The following is a 25,874-nucleotide window of genomic DNA, read 5'->3' as shown; positions in this document are numbered from 1 at the left end:
GTCAGTATCTACAATAAAGCAGAGGACAGTAAAAAGGAAAGGCTTTATTTGAAAAACTTTCCTTCTGCTCATTAAAATTAATCCAGCAATTATTAAATACTATGAATAAGAACATTTTTTGAAAAAGTGAAGATTCTTATAATGAAGAAACCTAAGTACTCCTTCTCACTGGGGTTTATTGTATACTGATGTCTTTTTCCATTTTTGTTCAACAGAGGTAGATTCACTATTAAGGTGAGTTCATGGGAGGCAAAAAAGCCACAAAAGGGGTCTGTTCAGCTTTTCTGCCAACAGTGAGATCTAGCCTGGAATTCAGTGGTGCACGATGGAAAAAAATCATCTTCATGCTTTCAAGCTATTTCCATAAACAATCAATCCTCTGAAATCTGTAATATCATGACAGAGCTAATATAGTGTAGTCATATAATCAACAACATATCCTGAGATCAAATAAATTTGTATAAACCTGGGAAGAAACACATCTTATTGATGATTGTTTTTTTTTTACACTAGGCTAGTAGCATCCATCCCTTATACTAGACTTGTTTTTGGATTTTGTGAAGCAAGAAGGGAACTGAACAGAATATAATGCTGGAACAGTATCAACTAGGTCACAATAAAAGAAAAGCCAGACTCCATACAATATATCATCTACCCAGCATATAATCAATTGTATTAGACATGAAAAGAAGCAAGAAAATGTGATCCATGAGGAAGAAAAATTTTTTGAAATGATCACTGAATGGACTTGAGAGCAAACTGGACACTGCAAAAAGGGGTCAGTGAACATGAAAACAGAGCAATACAAATTACATAATCTGTAAAACAAAGACTAAAACATTTTATTTTTTTCCCCAAGACCCATAAGGCAATAGCAAGCAATCTAAAGTACACATAATTGAATGCCAGAAGGAGCAGAAAAGGATGGAGCAGAAAATACACGGATGAAAATATTCCAAATTTGTAGGGAAAAAAAAAAGGTCAACCTTCAGTTCCAAAAAGATCAATGAATCTAAAACAGGATAAATACAAAGAAAACCATGTGGAAGTTAGAATAATGCCCACTACAACAACCAGAAAAACTATGCCCACATTCTAATGCCCAGAAACTATGAAAACCGTACAAGGCAAAAGAGCCCTTTCTGGTATGATTACATTAAGGATGTTGACACAGGAGACTATTTTGGATTATCTGTGGGAGGGGGCCCTGATGTCATCACAAAGGTCCTTATAAGGGAAGAAGGGAGGTAGGAGAGTCAGAGAACAAGAGGTGAGTATAGAAGCAGAGGTCAGAGTGAGGCGGGGCCATAAGCCAGGAAAAGTAGGCCACCTCAACAAGCTGAAAAAGACAAGGAAGTGGGTTCTTCCCCAGAGTCTCTGGAAGAAACACAGCCCAACCATCCATCTTAGACTTCTGATCTCCCAAACTGTATGATATTACATTTGTGCGGTCTTAAACCACTGCTCATGGTAATTTGTTTACAGCAGTGACAGAAAAGTAAAACAAACACATAGAGGCTTAAAACTAAAAGAAAAAAGCCTCAAAAACAGAGAAAAAAAGACATAAAGAGGGGAATAATGATACAAATGGTACCTGACTGTTCATCCTTAAAACATGGAGGCCTGAAGAAAATGAAACAACATATTTAAAGTGCTGGAAGAAGCCAACAAACAAACCAGTCAATCCAGTATTCTATATTCATAAAAATATAGTTCAAAAAAATGAGGATAAAATAAAGACATTTCCGAAAAAGTAAATTTGAAATTATTTACTGCCAAGAGAACTGTACTATAAGAAATGCTAAAGGAAATCTTTCAAACTCGAGCAAAATGACACCAGATGAAATCTTTGATCAATAGAAAGAAATGAAGAAAGCTGGAAATGGTGAATATGTGGGTATACATAAAAGACTATGAACTGTTCTTTCACCTCTTAATTTCTTCAAAAAACAACTGACTGCTTAAAGCAAAAATATCAATACTGAAATGCAGGGTTTATATGTTATGTCAGAGTGTAATACATGAAAAAAATAGCACAAAGTAGGGGAGAAAAAATGAAATTATAAGAGAAAAAGGTCTGTAACAAATTACTTGTATCAAGAATAAAGGAGGGGATTTTACAGACATTAAAAAAATAATAAGAGAACACTGTGAACAACTTTAGGCCAATAGACTTAACAATTTCAATGAAGTGGACAAATTCCTTGAAAAATTCAACTCAGTAAAACTGACTGAAGAAGAAATAGAAAATGTGAATAATTCTATATCTATTCTTGCCTCAAATAAATCTCAAGCCCAGACAGTTCTTTAGGAAATTCTATGAAATACTTAAGGAAAAAAATAATACCAATCTTATAGAAATTCTTTCAGAAAGCAGACAATCCCTATCTCAATTTACGGGGCCAGCATAACCTTGATATCAAAACCCATAAAGGATATTTCAAGAAAATAAATTTATAGACCAATATCTTTCATAATCAGTCACAAAAATGCTTAACAAAATATTAGTAAATTGAATCCAGCATATAAAAAATGATAGTACATCAAGTGAGGCTTAACTTAGAAATGCAAACTGAGTAATTTTTTAAAAAAATCAATGGAATTTATGATATAAAGAAAATAAAGGAGAAAATCAGGTCACTTTCATATATTAAAAAAAAAAGTATTTGATTAAATACATCACTCATTTGTGACTTAAAAAAACTCTCAGAAAACTGACAGAGAATCATAATTACTTAATTACATAAAGGGCTTTTATAAAAACAACAACAACCAAACAGCATACCTCATGAGGAAATATGGAATGCTTCCTCCTATAATCGGGAAGAAGGCAAGCATGTTCATTCTTACCACAGTTATTCAACATATTGTCAGCTCGTTCAATAAGGCAAGAAAAATAAAAGGTGTGTAAGGAAATAAAACTGTCCTATTCACAGACCACACAATTATGTATACAAAAAAACCTAAGGGGGCTTCCCTGGTGGTGCAGTAGTTGAGGGTCTGCCTGCCGATGCAGGGGACACGGGTTCGTGCCCCGGTCCGGGAAGGTCCCACATGCCGTGGAGCGGCTGGGCCTGTGAGCCATGGCCGCTGAGCCTGAGCGTCCAGAGCCTGTGCTCCACAGCGGGAGAGGCCACAGCGGTGAGAGGCCCGCGTACCGCAAAAAAAAAAACCCCAGAAAAACAAAAAAACCTAAGGTATATATCAAAAACTACTAGAACTAATGAGTGAATTTAGCAAACCTGCAAGACAAAGTCAATAAATAAATATCTACACATGTGTGTACACATAGACATCAGTTATTTCTATATATTAGCAATAATAATTACATGTGAAATTTAAAATCATACTATTTAAAATACTTAGGAATGAATTTAACAAAAGGTATGCAAGGACCTGAAAACTGTGCTGAAACTATAAAAGACTGCTAAGAGAAATTAAAGACACCTAAATAAATGGATAAATATATCATGCTTATAGATTGGAACATTCAATAATGTTAATATGCCAATTCTCCCTAAATTTACCTATAGATTCAATGCAGTCCCAATTAAAATCCAAACAGTTTTATGTAGACACAAACTAATTCTAAAATCTATACACAAATTCAAAAGATGTAGAATAACCCTAACACCCTTAGAAAAGCAAAGTGAAATGATTCATATTACCAGATTGAAGACTTACAATAAATCTATAGCAATCAAAACAGTGTGGAAGTGGATTAAGGATAAACAAATCAATGAAACAATAGAGTTCAGAAAAAGACCCACATACAATCAAGAGGCAAAGGCACCAAGACAATCCTATAGAAAAGGAAAGTCTACTCAAAAAATAGTGCTGGAAAAAAACTGGATAAATGGATTTTAAAAAATCATGAATAAGATTCTTTTATTTCACCTCTCATGATGTTATTAAGAAACTTGCAAAGTTTTGGATAATCGTATTTTTAAAAATGAACCTTGAAGCTACTTTGCAGAATACACAAGAATTTGAGCTGAATCACATACTTATACATAAAAGCTAACACTATAAATCTTCAAGAAGACAAAGGAGAATATCTTCCCAACCTTTCCTGGAGTAAGCAATGATTTAAGGACACAAAAAGCTCTAGCATGAAATATGCCTACCTCCTAAAACTGGAGTTCATAAGAATATTTAAACTTCTGCCGATCAAAAGAAACATTAAAAAAAAAAGATAAAAATAAACTGAGAACATATTTGCACTAAATATATCTGTCAAAAGACTTGTATTCAGAATATATAAACAGTACCTGCAATTCAACAATAAAAGATAAACAGCCCATCAAAATATGCAAAAAATACAGACATTTTTTAAAAAACCAAAGACATAAAAGGTAACAATAAAGGTAAACAACATGTCTTACTCTCTTTTTTGTTGAACATAATTGACTGTATAAAACATAATTTCTTTCTTTCTAGGGATGTAATTTTATCCTCTCATTCTGTTTCATCAAGTGTAATATTATAATAGCTTTTTGTTTCTATCCATGAACACATTTTCAGAACCTGTAGGGCATTAAATTCCTAACACTTCCCATCAGGTATTCTTAGACATTGCTGTTGGGCAAGTAAACAGTACAAAATTTCCAGAAAGCAGTTTTATAATTTTTATTAAGAGGCTTTAAAATGTTTATGCCATTGAATCAGTCATTTCTCTCCTGGGGATTTGACATAAGAAAATAATTTGAAATGTTAACTGTGGTTTATAAACATTATGTTAATTACAGGAGTGTTTTATACCACCAAACATCGAGAAACCTAAAAGTTCCGTAAAGGAAGCTTTTCGTAAAGGAATAATTATTATATAAATTGAGACATAGTTACACAATGAAAGAGTAGGATTTACTTATAATATGATTCCCTATATATTTAAAAACATGGAAATAAAGCAATTGAAAGGGAACACATCAAAATATATAAATATAGTTAGTTATGGATCATGTGATTCTGAGTGATAGTTTTAGTTCTTATACTTACATATGTTATCAAAATAAACATTTAATATTACTTTTTTCTAAAAAAAAAAAAAGATTATCTGGTATGTGTACAACTTCAACCCTGGGAGTTTCTCTATGTAACTTTTCTCACTGAATAACCTTTTGCTTTTCTAATTCATAAATATCAAACAGCCTACATATTTTAATTTCAATTAACAAAAAGAAAGTGGGCTATGCTTTCCTTAAAGTTCAGGAGACTGAAATCTTTGGATTACATACCACATAGCAAATTAGGCTCCCAATTCCTCCATCTGAATAATGCTTTCAACTGTCTTGAAAAGTTTTAGATTACTTAGAAACAGACTCAACATGAAAGGCCCTTTACAACTGTAATGGCAGAAAATTGTGGCAGAAGTAAATACAGCTTATAGGGTCTGATTATGGTCTGTGTAGAATCCAAAAAGCTAATCAGGTTACCAAGCACCCAATGAAGAATCATCTTAATTAATAGGAATGCATTTCAACCAGTAAAATGAATTGAATACTTCTGCTTTGAAATGTGCAATTACAAGATAAAGTCTAAAAGAAACAATATTTTCTCCCATTCTAGTAATTCTATTTCAACTCTCTCTTAAAGCACCACTCTGAATATTTTAAATACACAAAAATACATACACTTTTACCCAAATAACTACACTTTTCTGTTTATATAATCATCTTACACAGATGTGTGAGTTTTCAAATAATTTACCTTCTTAGAAACATAATAGTTTCAAGGCATGTGAAATTTAAGGACTGAAAATAAAGTGCTTTCATTATTGAGTAAAAAAAAATACAATAGTGTCTGCTATATGAATAGGAAGGTAAGATGTGTATGAATATGAAGCAATATTATTTAAAGAACATGGATGTTCAAAATTGTGCAGTATTATCTACATTTAATAATTTTACTATTCCATTTTCTCTACACCAACTCCCATCTATTATTTTCCTCCTTTTCCTACTAATGATGGGATGGGAGAGAAAAGGATTTGATAGACCCCCCTAAATATTCTCTCCTGACCTAGAGGGATCTCCTGAGCTCTAAACATATATTTCAAACTGCACATTTCTATATCTTCTTAGATGTCTCACAGGGGTTTCAATTTTAACTTATATAAAACAGAGTTCATTTTTTGACACTATTACCTTTCTTTTATATTTTCTATCATATATAATATATTCACCCTTTGCCTATGCTGGCCACCCAGCATTCACTGATACTCCTTTCTCACCCTTCACAATAAGTCCGTATCAATAACTCTTGAATTCACCAACCCCTTCTATCTTCATCAGCACTGTCTTTCTTCAGGCTTTCGGATCTCCTCATCTCTTCACCTGGACTTTGGTACCAATGTCCTGATTTGCCCGTCTGTCTCCAGAAGTTAAGATTCTGGTCACCTTTCACACTGACATCCAAATAACTTTTCTGAGCAACAAATCTGATCCTGTCTCATGCCATCTGCTGCAACCTCCCCATAACAGTTAAAACAACAAATTATAAAAACCCAACCCTTTCTGCCCTTTATTCACCATTTGTATCATCACTCTGAGCCACCACTAGTAGTTCTCCTGGTTTCCAGGCCCTCTTAGGCTGATCCCTCTAGGGGAGCAGCCACTTGGCCATCTCACCCATAGAGACTCCTGCCTCCTCTGTGAAATTTTCGCTGATCTCCCCAGTTTGTAAATACGGTTCTCCTTTCCATCGTCACACATGCCTTTCTCCTAGAATTTGTGTCAGACTGTTATTGCTCATTTCTTTCTTCATCTCTCCCCACAACATGAACTGTGGGCATCCTGAGGACACAGCTTTTCTACTGGTTCATTTTGTAACCATTTTACCTAGCAGAGTGTCATTTATGGATTCAATAAGTATTTGTGGATTCAACAACTATTCAATAAATATTCATGACTGACATTGAATGAATGAGAGCAGTGAGACATTTTAAATAAGTATTACCTTGAATTTACAAAACTCCTGTTAATTAGAGACCATCAATATTGCCGATATTTTCCATATGCTGCATGGCATTTAATGATACAGTCTCAAAAGTTACACAGCATCAATTCCACTGTACTCTATTTGCCAAGTATTTGTAAGCCCACCTAGATTCAAGGGGAGGGTATACAGACGCAAACTCTTCATGGGAGTAGTTCCCAAAATTGGATGCCACTTCCAAACCACAGTCACCATCAAAAGATGCTAGTGAACTAACTTATTATTTTGAAAATGTATATATAAAAGAACCATTTATCCTGCTTCTCTGAAACAAACTGTATAACCAAGTAACAGAACAGTAGGAATAGAAAAAAATTTCTCTTTAGAGACATATTCCAGTTAATAAATGAAGGATAGAAGTAGAATATCACAATTTTGCAACCACTGATGATTCCTGGATGCAGACATTGATCGTCAAAGACTGTTAACCAGAGAGAGAGAGAGAGAGAGAGAGAGAGAGAGAGAGAGAGAGAGAATGAGACATTACATATCCTCTCTTGGAAGAATAAAACACTACTTACAAAAGAGATCTGGGAAAAAATGTGTCTGATGAATCTATATCCAAATATCAACTTAGCGGAAACAGGGAAGAGAGAAGAACACTTCATTGAGACTTTGGGGATGTTATCAGCACAGTACAGGACAAATAGCCTGGTTTCTTTAATAAATAAATGAAGGGAAAGAGAATGAGAGAGAGAGAGAGACAGAGAGACAGAGAGAGACAGAGAGAGACAGACAGATGGGTGGGAACCTACAGAGACTTAAGTGTCATACCAGCCAATCACAGTGAATGCATTTTATTTGAATCCTGATGAAAACAAACAGAGCATAAGAAAACAAATGACATCTGCAAGACAACTAAAAATTTGAATACTGAGTATTTAGTGATATTCAGAAGCTATTATTTTAATTTTTGAGATAACATTTTGTGATTGTATCCATAAAAGAAAATCTTACCTTTTAAAAAACACATTCAGAAAATTTCATGGGTAAAATGATATAATATCTGGGATTTACTTCAAAATAATATCAGAGGAGATCATAGCTGGTGACAGAAATAAAATTGTCCATGAACTGATAATTACAGAGGCTAAGGGATGGTGCGTTAGGGTCCAATATACTGCCTGTTTTTACACTGAACTTTTCCCATAACAAGTATTTATTCTTAAAACACACTTTAGGTGGAAGCACGTGCTCGGCTTCCTGAGGCACCCCTTTCCCCTTTGCGAGTAGAGCCTGGGTACAGAATGCCACCAACCTTGCCTGATTTCATCAAACAAGCCTTCTGACAGGTCTCCCATCCTCTAGCTTTCTCCTGGCTTCAGTCCATCTTCTCCAGGATGACCCAGCCATGTGGCTGACAGGGTCTTGGTGCTCCAGCCAGGTGTCAGGCCTGAGCCTCTGAGGTGGGAGAGCCGAGTTCAGGACACTGGTCCACCAGAGACCTCCCAGCCCCTTGTAATATCAGTTGGCAAGAGCGCTCCCAGAGATCTCGGTCTCAATGCTAAGACCCAGATCCACTCAATGACCAGCAAGCTCCAGTGCTAGACACCCCATGCCAAACAACTAGCAAGACAGGAACACAACCACACCCATTAGCAGAGAGATTGCCTAAAATCACAATAAGTTCACAGACACTGAAAAACACACCACCGGACGCAGTCCTGCCCACCAGAAAGACAAGATCCAGCCTCATCCATCATAACACAGGCACCAGTCCCCTCCACCAGGAAGCCTACACAACCCATTGAACCAACCTTACCCACTGGGGGCAGACACCAGAAACAACGGCAACTACAAACCTGCAGTCTGCGAAAAGGAGACCCCAAACACAGTAAGTTAAGCAAAATGAGAAGACATAGAAATACACAGCAGATGAAGGAGCAAGGTAAAAACCCACCAGACCGGGCTTCCCTGGTGGCGCAGTGGTTGAGAATCCACCTGCTGATGCAGGGGACACGGGTTCGTGCCCCGGTCTGGGAAGATCCCACATGCCGTGGAGCAGCTGGGTCCGTGACCCATGGCTGCTGAGCCTGTGCGTCCGGAGGCTGTGCTCCGCAACGGGAGAGGCCACAACAGTGAGAGGCCCGCGTACCACAAAAAAAAAAAAAAAAAAAAAAAAAAAAAACCCACCAGACCAAAAAAATGAAGAGAAAATAGTCAGTCTACCTGAAAAAGAATTCCAAGTAATGACAGTAAAGATTATCCAAAATCTTGGAAATACAATGGAGAAAATACAAGAAACATTTAACAAGGACCTAGAAGAACTATGGAGCAAACAAACAATGATGATGATCAACACAATAAATGAAATTAAAAATTCTCTAGAAGGAATCAATAGCAGAATAACTGAGACAGAAGAAAGCATAAGTGACGTGGAAGATAAAATAGTGGAAATAACTAACACAGAGCAGAATAAAGAAAAAAGAATGCAAAGAATTGAGGACAGTCTCAGAGACCTGTGGGACAACATTAAATGCACAAACATTCAAATTATAGGGGTCCCAGAAGAAGAAAAAAATAAAGGGACTGCGAAAATATTTTAAGAGATTATAGTTGAAAACTTCCCTAATATGGGAAAGGAAATAGTCAATCAAGTCCAGGAAGCACAGAGAGTCCCATACAGGATAATTCAAAGGAGAAACACACCAAGACATATATTAATCAAACTATCAAAAATTAAATACAAAGAAAAAATATTAAAAGCAGCAAGGGAAAACCAACAAATAACATACAAGGGAATCCCCATAAGGTTAACAGCTGCTCTTCCAGGAGAAACTCTGCAAGCCAGAAGGATGTGGCCAGACATATTGAAAGTGATGAAAGGGTAAAAGCTACAATCAAGATTACTGTACCCAGCAAGGATCTCATTCGGATTTGATGGAGAAATGAAAATCTTTACAGACAAGCAAAAGCTAAGAGAATTCATCACCACCAAACCAGCTTTTCAACAAATGCTAAAGGAACTTCTCTAGGCAGGAAACACAAGAGAAGGAAAAGAACTAAAAAAACAAACAAACCCAAAACAATTAAGAAAATGGTAATAGGAACATATGTATTGATAATGACCTTAAATGTAAATGGATTAAATGCTCCCACCAAAAGACACAGACTGGCTGAATGGATACAAAAACAAGACCTGTATATATGCTGCCTACAAAAGACCCACTTCAGACCTAGGAATATGTACAGACTGAAAGTGAGGGGATGGAAAAAGATATTCCATGCAAATTGAAATCAAATAAAGCTGGAGTAGCCAGTATCATATCAGACAGAATAGACTTTAAAATAAAGACTATTACAAGAGACAAAGAAGGACACTACATAATGATCAAGGGATCAATCCAAGAAGAAGATATAGCAATTGTAAATATTTATGCACCCAACACAGGAGCACCTTAATACATAAGGCAAATGCTAACAGCCATAAAGGGGGAAATGGACAGTAGTACAATAATAGTAGGGGACTTTAACACCCCACTTTCACCAATGGACAAATCATCCAAAAAGAAAATAAATAAGGAAACACAAGCTATAAATGACACATTAAACAAGATGGATGTAATTGATATTTAGAGGACATTCCATCCAAAATCAACAGAATACACTTTCTTCTCAAGTGCTCATGGAACATTCTCCAGGATAGTTCATATTTTGGGTCACAAATCAAGCCTTGGTAAATTTAAGAAAATTGAAATCATATCAAGTATCTTTTCTGGCCACAACACTATACGACTAGATATCAATTACAGGAAAAAATCTGTAAAAAATACAAACACATGGAGGCTAAACAATACACTACTAAATAACCAAGAGATAACTGAAGAAATCAAAGGGGAAATCAAAAAATACCTAGACAAATGGCAGTGAAAACATGATGACCCAAAACCTACGGGATGCAGCAAAAGCAGTTTTAAGAGGGAAGTTTATAGCAATACAATCTTACCTCAAGAAAAAAGAAAAATCTCAAATAAACAACCCAACCTTAAACCTAAAGCAATTTGAGAAAGAACAAAAAAACCCAAAGTTAGCAGAAAGAAAGAAAACATAAAGATCAGATAAGAAATAAATGAAAAAGAAATGAAGGAAATGATAGCAGAGATCAATAAAACTAAAAGCTGGTTCTTTGAGAAGATAAACAAAAGTGATAAACCATTAGCCAGACTCATCAAGCAAAAAAGGGAAAAGACTCAATAGCATTAGAAATGAAAAAGGAGAAGTAACAACTGACTGCTGAAATACAAAGAATCATGAGAGATTACTACACACAACTATATGCCAATAAAATGGACAACCTAGAAGAAATGGACAAATTCTAAGAAAAGCACAACCTTCCGAGACTGAACCAGGAAGAAATAGAAACTATAAACAGACCAATCACAAGCACTGAAACTGAAACTGTGATTAAAATTCTTCCAACAAATAAAAGCCCAGGACCAGATGGCTTCACAGGCGAATTCTATCAAACATTTAGAGAAGAGCTAACACCTATCTTTCTCAAACTCTTCCAAAATACAGCAGAAGGAGGAACACTCCCGAACTCTTTCTACGAGGCCACCATCACCCCGATATCAAAACCAGACAAAGATGTCACAAAAAAAGAAAACTACAGGCCAATATCATGGATCAACATAGATGCAAAAATCCTCAACAAAATATTAGCAAACAGAATCCAACAGCACATTAAAAGGATCATACACCATGATCAAGTGGGGTTTATTCCAGGAATGCAAGGATTCTTCAATGTACACAAATCAATCAATGTGATACACCATATTAACAAATTGAAGAATAAAAACCATATGATAATCTCAACAGATGCAGAAAAGGCTTTTGACAAAATTCAACACCCATTTATGATAAAAATCCTCCAGAAAGTAGGCATAGAGGGAACTTACCTCAACATTAAAAATGCCATATATGACAAACCCACAGCTAACATCACTCTCAATGGTGAAAAACTGAAACCATTTCCACTAAGATCAGGAACAAGACAAGGTTGCCCACTCTCACCACTACTATTCAATACAGTTCTGGAAGTTTTAGCCACAGCAATAAGAGAAGAAATAAAAGGAATCCAATTCGGAAAAGAAGTAAAGCTGTCACTGTTTGCAGATGACATGATGCTATACATAGAGAATCCTAAAGATGCTACCAGAAAACGACTAGAGCTAATCAATGAATCTGGTAAAGTAGCAGGATACAAAAGTAATGCATAGAAATCTCTTGCATTTCTATACACTAATGATGAAAAATCAGAAAGAGAAATTAAGGAAACACTCCCGTTTACAACTGCAACAAAAAGAATAAAATATCTAGGAATAAACCTACCTAAGGAGATGAAAGACCTGTATGCAGAAAACTGTAAGACAGTGATGAAAGAAATTAAAGATGATACAAATAGATGGAGAGATATACCATGTTCTTGGATTGGAAGAATCAACATTGTGAAAATGACTATACTACCCAAAGCAATTTACAGATTCAGTGCAATCTCTATCAAACTACCAATGGCATTTTTCACAGAACTACAACAAAAAATTTCACAATTTGTACGGAAACAAAAAAGACCCCAAATAGCCAAAGCAATCTTGAGAAAGAAAAATGAGCTGGAGGAATCAGGCTCCTGGACTTCAGACTATACTACAAAGCTACAGTAATCAAGACAGTATGGTACTGGCACAAAAACAGAAATACAGATCAATGGAACAGGATAGAAAGCCCACAGATAAACCCACACACATACGGTCACCTTATCTTTGATAAAGGAGGCAATAATATACAATGGTGAAAGGACAGCCTCTTCAATAACTGGTGCTGGGAAAACTGGACAGCTACAGGTAAAAGAATGAAATTAGAACACTCCCTAACACCATACACAAGAATAAACTCAAAATGGATTAAAGGCCTAAATGTAAGGCCAGACACTATCAAACTCTTAGAGAAAAACATAGGCAGAACACTCTATGGCATAAATCACAGCAAGATCCTTTTTGACCCACCTGCTAGAGAAAGGTAAATAAAAACAAAAATAAACAAATGGGACCTAATGAAACTTCAAAGCTTTTGCACCGCAAAGGAAACCATAAACAAGATGAAAAGACAACCCTCAGAATGGGAGAAAATATTTGCAAATGGAGCAACTGACAAAGGATTAACCTCCAAAATATACAAGCAGTTTATGCAGCTCAATATCAAAAAAACAAACAATCCAATCCAAAAATAGGCAGATGATCTAAACAGACATTTCTGCAAAGAAGATATACAGGTGGCCAACAGACACATGAAAAGATGCTCAGCATCACTAATCATTAGAGAAATGCAAATCAAAACTACAATGAGGTATCACCTCACACCAGTCCGAATGGCCATCATCAAAAAATCTACAAACAATAAATGATGGAGAGGGTGTGGAGAAAAGGGAACCCTCTTGCACTGTTGGTGGGGATGTAAATTGATACAGCCACTATGGAGAACAATATGGAGGTTCCTTAAAAAACTAAAAGTCGAACTACTATATGATCCAGCAATCCCACTACTGGGCATATACCCTGAGAAAACCATAATTCAAAAAGGGTCATGTACCACAATGTTCATTGCAGCACTATTTACAATAGCCAGGACATGGAATCAACCTAAGTGTCCATTGACAGATGAATAAAGAAGATGTGGCACATATATACAATGAAATATTAGTCATAAAAAATGAAATTGAGTTATTTGTAGTGAGACGGATGGACCTAGAGTCAGTCATATGAGTGAAGTCAGTCAGAAAGAGAAAAACAAATATCATATGCTAACACATATATATGGACTGTAAAAAAATATATGGTTCTGATGAACCCAGGGGCAGGACAGTAATAAAAACGCAGATGTAGAGAATGGACTTGAGGACACGGGGAGGGGGACGGGTAAGCTGGTACAAAGTGAGAGAGTGGCATGGACATATATACACTACCAGATGTAAAATAGATAGCTAGTGGGAAGCAGGCACATAGCACAGGGAGATCAGCTCGGTGCTTTGTGACCACCTAGAGGGGTGGGATAGGAAGATGCAAGAGGGAGGGGATATGGGGATATATGTATACGTATAGCTGATTCACTTTTTGATACAGCAGAAACTAACACACCATTGTAAAGCAATTATACTCCAATAAAGACGTTATAAAATTTTTTTAAATAACAAAAACACACTTTACTAATTCCTCAAAGTCAAAACTCCTAGATAAATTCTATAATGCACTTTGTGATGTCACCCCTGTCTTCCTCTCCAGCGTCACCTACATCACTCTCACTTCACCTACCTTTATGCTACATAAGACTAACTGTAGTCTCCACAGAGGACTATGGTCTCTAATACTACCAAGTGTATGTAAATTTCCCTTTTTCCAGAGTGCCAAGTCCATTCTTCTTCTCCTGGCAAAATTCATTCATCCTGTCACATTTACTCGTTGACAATTACAGGTATCAGGCTCGCTGCTGTGTACCAGAGATACACTGGAGTGATGGATACCGACCATCTGCCACTCTCACCCAGCACTCCACCCCTTCCCTGCGCTCCTTTTTGTCCTGTGAAACTGACCCATTTAGACTGTATTAATGGCTCCCTTGTCCTCCGGCTTCTGTTAGACTTCTCCAGAGGGAGACAATGGCAGAAGATCTGGAGGGCAAGAATTGTATTGATGTCCCTGACCCTCTCCCTCCCAGGCTGGCACAGGATGGCTGCTTTCACTTAGCAAATACTACTCCTAACAGGTGGTCTTTCCCAAATAGTTCTCTTTCTGGTACAACTGACTGCTTCCCTGCCTTTGCACCTTTAGCTCAGGAATACACCACCATCCATTGTTGCTTCTCATAAACCTAGTGCACTATTTGTAAAGAGTCCCTCCATTAAATTCTCCTCTAATTATCCAGTTTCACTCTGCCATATCCTTCTTGTTCAGACTTTAATTATATAATTGTAAGCAGAAACAACCCAAACCAAAAAACGACTGTAAAGAGAACCTGACACACATACAGACTGAGAAGTTATAGAAGATGAAGGGGTAAAGAACATTTGAGAGAGAGGCAGCATATGCAGTGTCCCTGTGGTACAAAAGAAGCAAGGGATGTCCAAAGCGATACTTGACTTGACAGGCAACGAGCTAGAAAACAAAGAGGGCAGTGGAAAAGGATGGAGAATCAGAGAGAAACTCAATTTTGTGATAAAGATTTAGATTTTGATCTTGAGAGCAATGGGAAAGTGTCTTAATATTCTCCCTGCCCTCCCAAGCCTAGGTAAGGGATCATCTTCTCTTAGACATTCCCTGACAGCCTTCTACCACACAGCCAGGACTAGGAAGCTCTCACACACGGTAAACCTTCAATACACGGTCACTGGATTAGTGAATAAATGAATGAGTAAAACACATGTGGCCAGGTTTGTCTTGGGAACCTCCAAGAATTCTCCCTGGCACATACCCTACCTGGACTTATTCCTATTTTCTCTTGGCCGAGTCTTTACCTATAGTTAGCATAAAGACCTTTGGAGAGAAAGAGCTCTACATGAGCTACAACTCTGGAAATTAGATCAGTCCTAGAGCAATCTTTTACACCTAATGGCCATTTCATTGTAGACATGGCACATGTAACAAGCAACATCACCATCTCAGGCGATGGACATTCTTGCCATAATCACAATAGGGTATTCTGTTAAACCTCACTAATTCAAGGTGATGGAGGAAAAGTCATTTGGAATCCACAAGATGAGTGAAAAAGAGTTGTTTTGGGTTGTTCAGGACAAGAGATACAACCTTCTTGCCTTGAGGCGTAAGGTATGGCCCAAACCAAGTGCAAGTAGAAGCTTTATTTTAATTTGCTTTACAAACTGATAGTGTGGCCTGATTTACACCGGATACAATGATAAGCAAACTTTTTAATTCGTTTCCTCCTCATTCAATACTAAGTTGAAACACATGGCTAAAACCTGCTTGAAACTGACCTTATACTATACGTTTACTTTTTCAATGCCAGCAAACAAAATTAAAATGCAAGGTGATCTCGATACTGTGCAACTGAATATTCATTAACGTCACAACAATGATGTTTTTCTATATTCGGGCATTTTGTGATAAGGGAGACGCCCATCTTATGCTTAAGCAGGCAAGATGGAGATGAATGCAAATGACCACTTTCCTTATTATCTAAGCACTCAAGTACTCAGCAAACCAGAAAAGTATCAAACGGCAAGGTTTCTGCATCAATGCTAGGATATGTCTGTGGCATAATGTTTTTTAATTAGCATGAAAACTTTCCACTTCATTCTGGTAGAAAATTCATCAGGATAATTAACACAAAATATTCATTTATCTTTGAAGTTTAAACAAAAAATATGCATCAATTTTTTTAGTGACGTGAAGAATTACTTTTTGTTTTTGTCTTCCCCTGGCAACTCTACATTGCATAAAGTTTGTGAGTTGACAAGCCAGGAAAGAACATTATACCAAGGTCCTATAAAATGAATAGTAAAATCTAACTCTGACTAAAGCACATTACACTTCAAAAACACAGATGCATTGCCCACCAGAGAGGCCATGGTGAATCCAATGACTTCAATATAACCATCGTCATGACGCTGAGGTTCAAAGTCATGGTGATCTCCTGGGTTCCCCCAAGGCATTGTGCCAGCACAATATCTGCAAGAGAAGAGTAAAAACAGAATGAAATTTGCTCCAGTCTTCCCATGATTATCATTGGGGATTAATTTATAGTTCGACCCGATGTTTATTTCACACATCTTTCTACTCTTGGTTCACACCTCCCAATAAAAAAGAAAATGAATTTATCACCTCCAAGTATCAATTTATGAAAATGGGGCAAAATTTTACAACAAAAGCATCCCGTGGAGCCCAACTTTCTCCTAATTATTTATCAACATGTCTCACTCTGTAATTCACAAATGCTTACTTTCTATCACATACCATGAGTTATCAATAGGTGGTTTCAGAACTTGGTCTTGGAGGGAGACATATACATGCCAATAGGAAAGGGAAATGGAACAGAGGTGGGTAAGCATCAATAATATACACAGAAAGAAGGCAGTAAGTACCCCAGGACGAAGGAAAGGTAACTGAAGCGGACAGAAGGAGTGAAAAACGGATGAGACAAAGATGTGAGATTAGAAAGGGAAGGGGAAATCAAGGAAGTTAAAAAGTGGAGGAAGCAAAATCCAGAGGGGGGATGGGGGAGGAGCAAGAAGAAAAAGAGAAGAGCATTGTTATTGCTAATAAACAATGTTTCCTGAGAATCTACTAGGCCTTCTACTTCGACAACTAAAATGAAAATACTTCCGGAACAGGATGCAAGGGGCTACGTTGAGCACTGCCAAAAGTAATCAGGAGACATATTTTCCTAGCCATAGATTTACTCACAATTCTCATTTCAACTAAATTCAGTCTAAACAGAACTTGCTCATGGATTTTTGTGTCTGAGTTGTCTGGTTTGCAAATAACAAAGGGTCATAGATCCAACCCCTTTCAAAATCTTGGCTTCGGAGCCTAGAATCTAATTTGATGTCACTGAGATACATGCTTATTTTGAGACTAGTTAATCTTAAATATCCCTTTCTCCTGAGGTATATAATAGCACCACAGAGAGCTGACATCCTGGCTAGAAAATGCTCCTCTAATTGATCCTATTTTTTCAAAGTAATCATCTGGCAATTATTCTGAATGAATTCCATGCTGAAATCAGGCTGGATGGTTGCCTAATAGCTTTTGGGAAACTGAGAACAGGGATTTGTTCAAGTCTATCATTCCTGGGTGAGGGGTGAGGGGATGGAAGGCGTCAGTAATTGAGAATTACAGTAAAATGTTCCAGTCCAGAGGGCTGCCTGGGCTTCTTAAGGGTGGGTAAGTATACACCATGCGTGCCGTATCGCATAAACACAAAAGTACCACAGAGAACACTAAACAAACCAAGTAGGAGAACAAAATTATCAGACTCGAAAACCCTTAATAAGCCATTAAAATAACTGTTTTTCATTGTTTGTACCTGGAAATTTTCTATAATGAAAGCAGAAAACCTTAAGTCAAATGGAGTTCACATCAAACCAAGGAAACAATATGAACAGAGCTTACCTGGGTATATTTAAAAATACTATACACTGGAACTTCAGTTCCTGAATCTTTGGGGTGAGATCTGTTCCATCACACTGCAACAATCAAAGCAAAAAAGCAAGGATTCTGAAGCAGGCTCAAGTCTAAAAGACAACTAGGGTGACAACAGCACGTACCATGGTCTTCCCCTTGTCCCTGTCTCTGCTGAAGTGGATGCCCATTACTATGATTGAAACTTTATTCTGATTATAACCTTCCCAGACCCAGGGTTCTGGGCTTGGATTTGTTTTGATTGAATGTAAAAACAAAGCTGCCATTTGACCAAAATGATTTTTCTCTGGTCTCACAATCAAAGGAACGATCATCACTCTTAACCTTGGATTATTACTGGATAGCATAAATTGGCTTGTAGTATCAACATTAGAAAATTTATAAACGTTTCAAAGAATAAAAAGGATGAATCCTCAAGTTGAGGCAGTAGCAATCTCTACCAAAGTCATCTGATTCAAATAACAGTCGTGAATGTGACCATTTATTTTATTTGCTTTGAGATAATTTTTATTTTGAAAATATTCGACATAATATTTTGAACGCTGTTTAAAAGGAATATACCCTGCATGCTTTTTTTAAAAGTATCTGTTATAAATTAGTATTAGCAATCACTAATTAGTGATTTGCTCTTATCAATTTAATCTCTTACAGACTGTGACCGGTCTTCTGCGATAAACCGCTTTATTGAACCTGGCCGTGACCCAGGGTTTCAAGAGCCTCAGGGCGGCTTGGCCTCAACACCTCTGTGTGTGTGGCTTCCCTCACCAGTTAGTACTTTCCTCAAGAGCGTCATCTGACTAATCAAAGAAAGGGGTTTCGTTTCCCTTTCTCATTTCCCACTGGTGACAAATGCCAAAAGAGGAACAGTCTAGTCATGACTGTAGGCCTCTCAATGTCAAAGGTATAAAGCCTGCTTTTATATTTGCTCTCCTCACACCCTCATCACAGAATTTCCCCCACTGTCTTCTCTGCTGAAGAGAGGGTAAAGCATTCCTAAGCTCCCTGCTAATTTCTAAGGATGGCTTCAGAGAGAGTTTCAATCCAGGTAAAATGACTCTGCTAGTGGTCAAGGTTGTCTCATTCTCCTCCCAGCTGATCTTAGCACAGCCTAATTTTTTTTCATGAGCATTCTCAAAAATTGTTCCTGGGAAATCTTACAATCCTAAATAAACAAAGTATTTTCAAACGTTTTTTAGATAGGAATCAAATTCTGGACATAGACTGAAGGTGTTTTTACAACACTCTCAGATACTTAAATAAACATGAGGTCTCCCAATTTAAGGACTTGAAATGAGTTGATAGATGGCTCTACCAGTGAAGAAAAAATGTAGACATCTTAAATGATCAAAATTGAGTGTTGAAAGCAACTGAACTTTTTAAAAATAGCATGTGATACATTAAAAGCATGCAAAGCAGTATTGTTGCATTACAGAAAAAAATTATACTTAATATTATTGTACTTAGAACAGAATTCATTTTCTAAAAAAATTTTCTACTTTCTCCTCCTGAAAAACTCATCAGCGATTCTGGAAACTCATCGAATTCTGTGAGGATGGGCATCTTACAATGTATTGAGTTTTACAAAATTTTCTTATATATTATTGCATTTAAACTTTACAACTCTTTAGAGCGGCAGTTTTCAACTTTTTCCCTACTTCAAACACACAAAGGAAAATATGTGCACACAAAATATCTTCCTGTGTACAAGCTCACACACTGATGCATCTAAACAAGAAGAAGAACATGTGTGAAGCAGAACAAAATAATGCTGTATGTAGGTTTTCATTACTGTCCTCTGGGTGTGTGTGTGTGTGTGTGTGTGTGTGTGTGTGTGTGTGTGTGTGTGTGTGTGTGTGTGTGTGTGTGTGTGTGTGTGTGTAGTATTCATGTGAGAGATTATTAACTATTACCTTGGAAATACTGACTTCACCCTGTGGCAAAGATAAGATGGTCTGCTGTTATGTGTACATCTAATTGCTCTAACCCCCCATCCTTTTCATCTCACACTCAGGAAACATACAATGATATCGTTGTAGAAATATCCTTGTGTCCCTCTGTGTCACAGCACAATGGTCAGTAACTGTTGCTTCAAATGCATATGTTGTTATGCCTGCTTTACAGATGAGGAGAGAGAACTCTTCTGAAAGGTTGAATGCTTCCCCCAAAGTCATATACCTCATAAAGATAGACCTAGGACTGAATCAGAATTGTTCAGACTTAGTTTCTATTGTTTTTTTTTTCTCTTCATAAAAAAAAGAGATGATTACGTAGACCAATCCACCTGGAATGTTACATGTACAGGCTGATATCAAATCTTTTCTAGTTATTTGACTGCCACCTTGGCCTCTCTACAAGCTTCTTTTAATCCCTGATACACAGCCAACCATGCCTGAGATATTTCTCATCAGGAGGACTGCCAGATGTGGGAGAAAAGCTTTCTAGTGGTGAGGCGGCATAGAGCTTAATTTCCATCCAGCTGAGTTAAACAGTGGACAGCATTACCATTCCATATGGCCACTGCCCTCCGCTCAGTGGCTCTCCCGGCAGGTGCTGCAATGTTCCTAATAATGTGAAAAATACTGCAAGAGGAGGGAAGGTTTATTTTTGGCTTGGTTGAAGGCAGCCAAAGAAGAAACAGGGGAAGTTTGAGGCAAGGTTGCTGCTACTTAACTAACCATCATTTTATCAAAATCAAGATCTTCGCAGTTCAATGGACCATGTGTCTTTCTTGTATCTAGCTTTAAAAAGGCAATATTTCAGTTTTCAAAAGTTGCTACTGCTATAGGATGCTTGCTTTTCGTTGGTATTTCATGGGAACTGAAACATCTGAAAGTGATGCCCAGGGTGATTAGTGGTAAACTCTGTTTCAACTGATTTAGGAGATTCACGTCTCCTACAGGCTTTATTGGTGACAACAAATTTGAATTTGTATCCTCTCAGGCTCCTCTATATTCCTCTATAAATCCATGAGTTTAAGGTCATATATTTGTCTCTATTTACATGTATACCTTTTGTCCTGTCCCCTCCTGTCACAAATGCTATTCTTTATCTATTCCACGATAAGTTCAAGCATTGCTACATTCCCATTCCTTCTTTCCCATCCATATATTTTTCTCTATATTCCATGTTTCTCTTTCCTTATACAGGTATGTGCAGCAAAGTCATGTTCATTCCCTCTTTTAACTTGTTTACTATAAGGAAACACTTTGTCTTTCTTAATCAATGATAATCAATAATCAATGAAGTCATTTTTAAATATATCTCTTAGAGAAAAAATGACTTCCCATCTCCCTTGCCTCCAAGATGAGTATCCCTAAAACCTGGGATACAGACCCAGAGGGAAATAGCACCAAAAAAAAAAAAAAAAAAAAAAAAAAAAATCTCTTAAGTGGTGAAGGATCTTGAGCAGGCTGGAGAGCGAGTGACCACAAAATAATGAAATCAAAGTATTTTTCTAAGATGGAGACGCTTCAGATAGGCTGGGAATAAAGATACTTGTTTGGTGAGCATCTATTTCTACCTTAATAGCCAGCTCAACTTCATTCCTTTGATGACTTCCCCGACTGCACCATGGGGAGTTTTCATTTCTCCCTTTGTGCCAGCAGTATACTATATAAGTAATCCAATAACAACATTGATTATATTGTTCTGCCCAGAGTTATGTGCCCTTCCCCATGACTCAACTGTGAGTTTCTTCAGTGGTGAAGCCAGTCATCTTATTTAACTTCATCCTCAGCAACTAAGACAGCGCCTGACACATAACTAAATGCTCATAAATGTTGGTTGAACAAACTACACTCAATTCAGTTAAAGTTCTACGCAGCCCACTGATTAAGTATATAAACTGGTATTTGGGGTTCATGTTAGGGGGCATGCTTTTTACATTTAAATGAAACGAGTCAACACGTTCAATACTTACGACAACTTTAACATGCTTGGATAAATCTCTAGAGCTTCTCTGTAGGAAATCAGAAAAAGCTGCCTATACAAGGGAAGAAAGAAAGAAAAAAATCTTCATTGCATGGTTATGCCAAATCCTTACTTCTGTAAGATAGATAGGTCCTAGTGATTCTAAGTTATGCAAAAATATGACAAGTTCTCCTTTTGCTGAATCTAAAGTAAACTAGTGCAGAGGCTAAGTTGAATTCTTTCTTTGTTTTCAAAATGTAACCTATAGGGGCTTCCCTGGTGGTGCAGTGGTTGAGAGTCCGCCTGCCGATGCAGGGGACATGGGTCCGTGCCCTGGTCTGGGAGGATCCCACATGCCGCGGAGCGGCTGGGCCCGTTAGCCATGGCCGCTGAGCCTGCGCGTCCGGAGCCTGTGCTCCACAGCGGGAGAAGCCACAGCAGTGAGAGGCCCACATACCGCAAAAAGAAAAAAAGTAACCTATAATAAAATTTAAGATCACAGTAGGAGAGTGAAAATGTAGGTAATTTCAAGGGTCGGTTTGGAGATCTGACTACCTTTCCTGATCTTCCTATTTGTCCATTAGATGCTGATATAATCTTTAACTTGCCACTGAGAATGTCTTATTTCACCCCGTTTTACTTCAATTCCCTCTATCCAGTGGTAAAATTTAAGCCACACTTTTTAAAATCCATATTTTAGAGGCCCCTTTTTCTTCTTTCCAGCCATTCATGCCCAAGGATGTCCCTGAGTAGGAGGAGAAGGAAAAAGAAGGGGGCCCCTTTAATCTCATCTATGCTTCCATGAAAAACTTCCCATATTCTGTCAATTTCCCATCCAAATGTCAGTTCATACGTGCCCCTATGAAAACTACATTCTAACCCAAGACATGCCGTACATCCTTCAGTCTACCTAATTTCCTCATTCTCTAGATTGGCTTTGATGTTTGCTTTTCACACCACTCCTTGAATACCATCCCCTCAGTACAACTTTCAGGGCTTTTAAGTTCAAAGATGATGAACTCTCTGACAACTAACTTAAGAAATACATACTTACTTTCATTCTTAAACCAAGACATTAAACATTAACCATATATAGACACACATGTAAACATCTGAGATGTGTGTGTAATTATTAGCAGAGTATAGTTAGCATCTTTATTACCATGAGTGAATTAGTATAAATAATGTGTAATCATCAAAAAATGAAATACATACTTACCCCTGCATAGAACATTTTATTTCGAAAACGACTGTTGAATTTCTCTGGATTTGCTTCTGTAAAAGGGAAAAGGTAGTTTTGTTATAGAGACCTGATTAAAGGTAGTGAGTTAGATTAGCACCCCTACTTCTTCCCTCTCCCTCCCCATCCCAAGGACCCAACAGCTTCATCATCATCTTTCCCTTAGTTACAGGCAGTTGGCACAGTTGTCCAGTGCTGCAAAGTGTAGCCCCAAACTGGCATCAGTGGCAGCGTCAACTGGGAGCCTGCTAGATATGCAAATTCTTAGGCTGTACCCTGAACCTACTGAATTAGAACGTCTGGGGGCTGGGGTCTAGGAATCTGCTTTAACAAGTTCTCCAGGTGATTCACACGCACATTAAGGGCTGAAACACTCTAGACTCTATTCAAAATAGAGGGCTGGCAGGGATACAGTGCAGATAGAAGAAAGAGGGAGAGGGAGAGGGAGGAGGGGGAGGGTCAATTATTTGCTTTGACCTCCATAGGACATGGCTTCCATAAACTATCTATGCAGTTTCAAATTTAATTACATATGGGGAATTTGGATAATAATTAATAGAGAATTTGCTTTCATATTTTGCAAAAACTCCTAACTACCATCTGTACTGTTGTCTGTGACAGGCCTTGAAACATCATTTGATTTAGTGAAGTTATATAAATATATATATATATAGAGAGAGAGATATATACAGATGACCTGCAGAATGGACCCAGGGCATAGGACAACAAAAGCTCTGACTGAAATGGTTTAATTTTGAGTTTGTTCCTGAATGTTATATAGGTTGAGGACCATAAAACGATTAGACGAGAATTTGCATTGGAAAATGTTCACATGAATTCAACGGATTAAAAAATCCCCAAATGAAATGCTATTTCCTTACATTCTTTCTAATAAAATTCCAAGAGATTCCAAAGGAACCCACTGTAAATATTTGCTTTCTGCTCTTTTGTCCCATATGATCATTAATCTCTTCTTAGGGGTAGGTCTTTCTCCAAGTCATTTCTCATCAGACAGCTGGCTGACTAGCTGGAAGTCTCCAAATCCCAAACCTATTTTTGAATGGCAAGCGTGACACCAGATGGCAAAGGTCATGGAGACCAAAATTCTACCTACATCGTCCACCTTCTGGACTCCATGATTTACATCCTTCACGTATGAAAAACACATTCACTCCCTCCCAGGTCCCTAAAGGTCTCGTCTCAATTATAGCATCAACTCAAAATCCAAAAATCTCATCTAAATCTCATTAGCTCATACTTCCCAAATCTCATCATCTAAATGATTTCGCTCTGGATGTAATCCATTTATAATGATGATCAGACCCTGGCTATAATCCATTCCAATAGTTTAATATATTAATCCCATCTTTGTATACAACACAATAACATATGTGCCATTAGAATGGAATCCTAAAGCCTACTTTTGTCTGAAATTGGTCTTGCCTATTAGGGAGTAAATGTAAGTTCAACACTATGTTTATAAAAATCAGTAAGTGATTTGAACCTCACATAACACACATCTTCCAAATTCTCTGCATTGGATATCTACTCAATCTTAAGACTTCAGTTATGTATATATAAATGACTCTACAATCTATGCCCACAGTACAGTGCCACCTTCAATTCAAATTGTATATATTATAAAAATCTTTCCTTCCAATGTCATGTCCCATTAAGGACAAATATTTTTATCAACATTATCTTCATGTTTCTAACACCATTGCAAAAATTTTACACTATGTATTAGTTGGTCACCTAACCCATATCTTTATCACAAACTCATTTTCCTTCCTGTCTGAAATGCCCTTGCCCACTTTACTTCTTGTCTACAACAAACTCCTTCTTTATTTCCTACTATACTCCCTCCTACCCTTTCTGGAAACTTTCCCCTGATACCTTTGTCCTGCCAACAGTCCCTACCAAACTCCCACATTATACACTGTCTGAACAACTAATCTTACCCTTACTTTATATTCCCTTCTACTTTTATTTATTTTTTATATACAGGCCCATCCCCCAATTAAACATTCCATTCCTGTAACAAACATTGAGACAGCCACTGGACTTGGCACAAGGAATATAAAAGTAAAGACATAGTCTTTTGCCCTCATGTTGTTTAGAGTGGGGGAGACAGGTCTGAAAGTGAAAAATAAAATGTCCTTTTGTATATGCCATAGAAAGATGCCTCTGTAAGACAAAGTAGGAGTCACACATAAAGGGAATGATCAGAAAAGTGTTCCAGAGGCAAGTACACTTGAGTCTTGAATGATGAGTAGATGCCACGTTGAGGTTCAAGATGGAAAAGAAGGTTACAGAGAACCTCGGACAGTGAGAGTTTCTCAAGGGCAGATTGTGCCTAAGTCTTATTACCTGGGCAAGAGCCTGGCAGTGTGTCCTTTGCAGTGATGGTGATGATGAAATTTGGTAAGCCACTGAAAATAACACCTTTTTAAAGAAATCTGTCAGTTCTCTATATGAATCATGAAACATTCATAATCCTTTGAAACATGCTGATCTGCATGTCTCTGTATATTCGGTGAAAATAGCAAATCCTAAATCAGATTTAAAAACTGCTTCCTCTA

General features: G+C 37.3%; 1 protein-coding gene across 2 annotated transcripts in view; it reads right to left on the bottom strand.

The window, feature by feature from the left end:
- Positions 1 to 25,874, bottom strand: part of DGKI (diacylglycerol kinase iota) — a 448,623-nt gene that overhangs the window by 156,849 nt on the left and 265,900 nt on the right. For both annotated transcript variants that reach the window (XR_004484538.2, XM_033432383.2), the window contains exons 16-19: positions 23,272 to 23,327; positions 22,063 to 22,125; positions 18,114 to 18,187; positions 16,559 to 16,670 (exon numbers count right to left, since the gene is read on the bottom strand). Coding sequence is in view for 1 of the 2 variants with exons in the window: in XM_033432383.2 (XP_033288274.2) it covers positions 16,559 to 16,670; positions 18,114 to 18,187; positions 22,063 to 22,125; positions 23,272 to 23,327 (305 nt within the window). In the remaining variant the exon portion in view is untranslated. The remainder of the gene's footprint in view (positions 1 to 16,558; positions 16,671 to 18,113; positions 18,188 to 22,062; positions 22,126 to 23,271; positions 23,328 to 25,874) is intronic.

This window comes from Orcinus orca, chromosome 9 (genome assembly GCF_937001465.1).
Source record: "Orcinus orca chromosome 9, mOrcOrc1.1, whole genome shotgun sequence".
Classification (NCBI taxonomy): domain Eukaryota; kingdom Metazoa; phylum Chordata; class Mammalia; order Artiodactyla; family Delphinidae; genus Orcinus; species Orcinus orca.
The sequence above is the reverse complement of the archived record's forward strand: the minus strand, read 5'-3'. Positions and strand labels throughout refer to the sequence as shown.